Genomic DNA, 4,959 nt, shown 5'->3' with positions numbered 1-4,959 from the left:
TTTTTTTTTTTTTTTTTTTTTTTTTCGTCAGCCGCCACTCAAGTTCCTTCCGTCGCCGACGGCTGACGGGCTGTGACACGCGACGTCCGTGACATAACTGTGAGGGAAAGAGAACTCGCGGACGTAACGAGGGACATAACGATCGCGACTGGTTGATCGGCCGGTTGCGACTACTCGGAGGCAAGCCACATTGGCCGAGCAGATAGGTCAGCTTGGCGCCATCGGGACGAGGCAAGGCGCGTGAAGGCCGGTCAGTCGGTCGGTTGTTTGGTTGGTTGGTTGGTTGGTTAGTTGGTTGGTTAGTTAGTTGGTTGCTCGGTTTCGCGACTTCTGCTCTTCTAGCGTGCGGGACGCCGAAACGAGGGGGCAGCCTTCGCCTTTTGTAACTTTGCGCTCGCACTCACCCACAAACTCGTGTGTATTGCGAATGTGTATCGTGCGAGCCTGTCCCTCCCCCTCCCCTCCCCCGAGTCTGCGGATAACCACGACGAAAACAGCTAGCCGCGTCTTTTCATTTCGCTGGGCCACCGATTGCGCCACAGATGATATCGCTCTCCTTCTCTTTTGTTTCACTTGTTTCGAGGGGGAAAACATCTCGTACAGGAAGTTAGATGTCCTAAGTAAACACGGCTGGATGAAATGGGAGATAAGGGGTATGGAGGATAATAATGAGAAAAGGGGAAGAAAAAAGGGCGAAGTGTGCGGAAAATATCCAAAGTATACGCACGAAAATGGGGGATAAGAATTGTGCGTAATAATGGCACTTACATGTTGGATTCATTAACCTCTTAGCTACGGCAGGACTTTTCGCGGAGCTGTATCTCTGTACGGCAAAGTTCAACGCGGACTGCGCGAAAACAATACAACACTGCGATTTGTGTCTGGTAATGCTTTTCGTGCAAGTACATTACACTGAGAGAAATGGCTTGGTGAATGACTCTATATTCGTCTTATGAAAGTAATATAGTGAATTTATATGCGATATCTGGTTCATATATCCAATATTCTGATTACGATGCTTCAACGCATCAGATAGTCGATACCGAGACATTTAGTTGTAAGCATCTAGACAGTTTGGTAATTCTCTCTAGACGTGTGGTACTATAGACGCGATAGTTAATTGTTACTCGCTGCGACGTTTCCTTTTTCATCTATACTAATTTGTAAAGACGTCGGTGCTATAAAAGAATAGACGTTGAAACCGTATATAACGTCAGATATTTGGAAGAATGGAATTTCTTAAAATATGTTGACAAATTTAGAAGTATATGAAGATTATATGCAGTAAGTATATGAAAATTATATATATAGCTGCATATATGTAACATTCACCAAATGAATTATATGCTGTATCAGATGGTTTAGTAAACATATTTAAACATCACTGTAATGCTACTTAGACAATGCGCTCACCAGATTGTTTGATATCATTGACTAAATACGATTATTGTTGTACGATTGTTCACCATACCGTTTGGTAAACCTAAATTCTGGTTAATATCATCAGACATTTCCCTCAGTGTAGAATAGAGTTTTAGATGAATAAATTATAATTTATATTAGCAATGAGAATGAGAATGCCACTATAGTAAATATCCGTCCAGAAAGATGACATACGCGAAAGCCACTATAGTGGCGTGCAATACCTAAGAGGTTAATGGGAGCGACAGGCTTGACAGTAGACGCTGAAATGCGTTAAAGCTTCTGGCCCCTCGCATTATCTATCTCTTTTTTAATAACGTCAGAAGCGATAAAATGCATGCTAAAAATTCTTGCGAAATACGTTATACGAAATAAAAATATATATCCATAAAATAACACTTGCACAAACAAATTAGTAAGATATTCCGTGCACTCCCCTTTTGCTCTAACAATTTGTCGTAAATTAACGTGACATACAATTCACCTTCTTAACTATTTCTATTTCTTCGCCTATTTCTATTCAGATTAATTTACAATAAATTATTGTTAGAGCAAAAGGGAAGTGCACGGAATATCTTACAAATTTGTTTAATCGATTGCAAATGTTATTTTATGGGTATATATTTTTATTTCAATGTATTTCGCAAGAATTTTTAGCATGTATTTTCTCGCTTCTGACGTCATTAAAAAGAGATAGACAATGCGAGGGGCCAAGAGCCTTAAGCGGCGAATGAAAAGTTTAATCGTATTAGGATTAGCGTGTTAATTACTGTATTCGGACATGCAGGTATACCTTAGTTTAGCAACAACTTTACTAGTCGTTTTATAAAAACCTTGGCAGAAATTGAATGCAGTCGCCGAACAGTTACTACATAGTCAATTTTTATATAACAATATTAAGGCCAATAAGAGCCAAGACAAGATGTCCGTGTTCCTAAATTTTATTATAAAGGTCTAGATTGAAATAACCAATACAAATTTAAACGTTTTGGTTCTCAGTTTGAACCTTCTTCAGTAACCTTAATGAAAATGCTCATGTACATACAAAGATAAATATAAATACATCGTTCGAACAGATGCCGCACGGGTGTTATTTAAATTAATCATTGCAAAAACGCATAGAAGTCAGACAACTTGTCGCAGCCGAGACTGGATGAAATTGTTAATCTATCCTTGTAGATTGGCAAACCGTGCCCCACAATTGGTTGAACAGCCCCTTGTATACAAAAAATTTCAGTTAGTGCAACCAAATAGGAACCAACTGATAATTAGGCGATCAAAAGCGATATCTCTGTTATGAAAATTAATATTTCTGTTGTCGTAACCGAAAATATTCGTCCGAACATACAACGATATTAGAACTCGGTTGAGATAACTGAGAACAATCGACTATATAGAAGCCTCATAAATGAATTTTTCTACAACCGAATTTTCATCTGATCCCTGAGCAACCGAAAATTCAGTTGCAACGGAATTGTTTTTTTTTTTCGTGTAGTTTCTGGGAGAGGCAAACCAACTGTTTTGTATAAAATCATATTAAAAGATTGTGATAGTTTTACATTTCAGTAACTAGACAAAAATTAACGTAATGTTTTTATATCTGATTATATCTGAAATGCTACACATTAAAAGGCAGACTAACGGTTTAAATTGATAGACTGAACTTTTAGGTAACCTTTATCTGTTTATTGCAAATAATTTTAAATTTTAACCTACCAGACGTTTCAAATCAAAATATTTACTTTAACGAGATTTAAGTATCGAGCCGAGTGAGATGTTGTTATTAGAAGTTTATTATAATAAATCAACATACCAAAGGCATTATGTCCACAGCTAATAAACTTCTAATAACAACATCTCACTCGGCTCGATACTTAAATCTCGTTAAAGTAAATATTTTGATTTGAAACGTCTGGTAGGTTAAAATTTAAAATTATTTGCAATAAACAGATAAAGGTTGCCTAAAAGTTCAATCTATCGATTTAAACCGTTAGTCTGCCTTTTAATGTGTAGCATTTTAGATATAATCAGATATAAAAACAGTACGTTAATTTTTGTCTAGTAACTGAAATGTAAAACTACTTGTGGGACACCAATCAAAGTGTAATGTTTTTCCTGTGATGTTATTGCGTAGACAAGATGGTAAGAATCCGTTCACATATTATATAGTGAATTGCTTCAATCGTTGAATAAAATAATCGATTGTTTCACGTTGTGATGATTATGAAAACCTATCGTGGTAGCGATTACTAGCAGATTGAAATTTTCCATCTGAAGTGCAGTGTAGACGCGTTCGCGCAATAGATATCTAAAAATATTCGCGCAACGTAGTCGCGGGTGGAACTTCCGCGTTCTTCGTATTCCATTCAAAATGCAAAGAAACCCAAACTCTGGGAAGGAACAGCGAGGAATAAGAGAAAAATTCACACCTTAGCAGAAAGGCAGAAGCCAATCAGAACTCGCGCTGATAGTCGGATGGTAGTTGACGGATTTTTTATCAATGTAAGCTTGATTGTCTTCTGTCTGTTTTCTATTAAGATATGAATTTTCCTTAACCGTCATATCTAACCGAACAGCAGAAAAATTATGGACGAGAGAATATCGTTGAACAATAAGTGGCGTTATCGGAGGTGGCTTTGACGCATAGATAATTCGATCGAATTTTACGATGCGCGCACGATTATCAGCCGACCATAGCTTAACGTAAGCTTTAATTACAGTTGTTTGGCTTGCATTATCTTCATGATGACGATTATCTTATGCTCTTTCTTTTTCTTTCTCACTTACATACACACACACACACACGCGCGCGCGCTCTCTCTCTCTCTCTCTCTCTCTCTCTCACAACAGAATTTATTCGACGTTGCAAACGCTTCAAAGTGCCGTATAGACCAATCACAATCTTTCTTTACACGCTCTATAGCGTTTGTAGCCCCAAACAGATTCTACTCCTAGTCTAGTCCAGTGAATAGTCTATTAGTGAATATGTGCGCGGGCGTTGTGCTATTGTCGTTCTAACTTTAGAACATATTTTTGGCTGCGATTTGCCCTTCGAGACCGTTTTCTTTACAGCTTTGCTTGGCCTTACATTCATAGGCTTAAATAATGCTGCTGGAATGTCCGAAGTTGCATTCTGATCTTGCTACGCTTTGTTGGAGTCATCTGACGATGGCTTGACAGTTGAAGTTGATTTGGGTCGTGTTTATCTTGGCGGTCAATTCAGATGTCTGTATATCGGAATACAATTTCGTTGCTGAGACGTTTACTTTGTCCATATTTTCTGTGCTTCTAACATATATAATAGAGAGAAATATAGTAAATATATGTAAAAAGTATGTATATACTGATATTATATATATATATACACATATAATATTAGTAAATATATATATATATATACTTTTTACATATAATTAATATATTTCTACTATATATGTTAAAAGTACAGAAAATGTGTGTGTGTGTGTGTGTACATATATATATATATATATATATATATATATATATATATATATATATGTACACACACACACACAC

The 4,959-nt window shown here is 37.0% G+C and overlaps 1 protein-coding gene across 6 annotated transcripts in view; it reads left to right on the top strand.

Moving 5' to 3' along the window:
* The window catches only part of LOC116853309 (dual 3',5'-cyclic-AMP and -GMP phosphodiesterase 11-like), a 43,024-nt gene that overhangs the window by 28,799 nt on the left and 9,266 nt on the right, over nt 1–4,959 (top strand). The window contains exon 1 of one of the 6 annotated variants that reach the window (XM_032834339.1): nt 3,343–3,564. The exons of the other annotated variants lie outside the window; for them this stretch is intronic. Coding sequence (XP_032690230.1) covers nt 3,543–3,564 — 22 coding nt within the window. The 5' untranslated portion in view covers nt 3,343–3,542. Of the gene's footprint in view, nt 1–3,342; nt 3,565–4,959 lie in introns of those variants that run through there. 6 annotated transcript variants of the gene reach the window in all.

Source organism: Odontomachus brunneus, unplaced genomic scaffold (assembly GCF_010583005.1).
Source record: "Odontomachus brunneus isolate Ranch 3 - 2012 unplaced genomic scaffold, Obru_v1 Obru_scaffold_304, whole genome shotgun sequence".
Taxonomy (NCBI): domain Eukaryota; kingdom Metazoa; phylum Arthropoda; class Insecta; order Hymenoptera; family Formicidae; genus Odontomachus; species Odontomachus brunneus.
The sequence above is the reverse complement of the archived record's forward strand: the minus strand, read 5'-3'. Positions and strand labels throughout refer to the sequence as shown.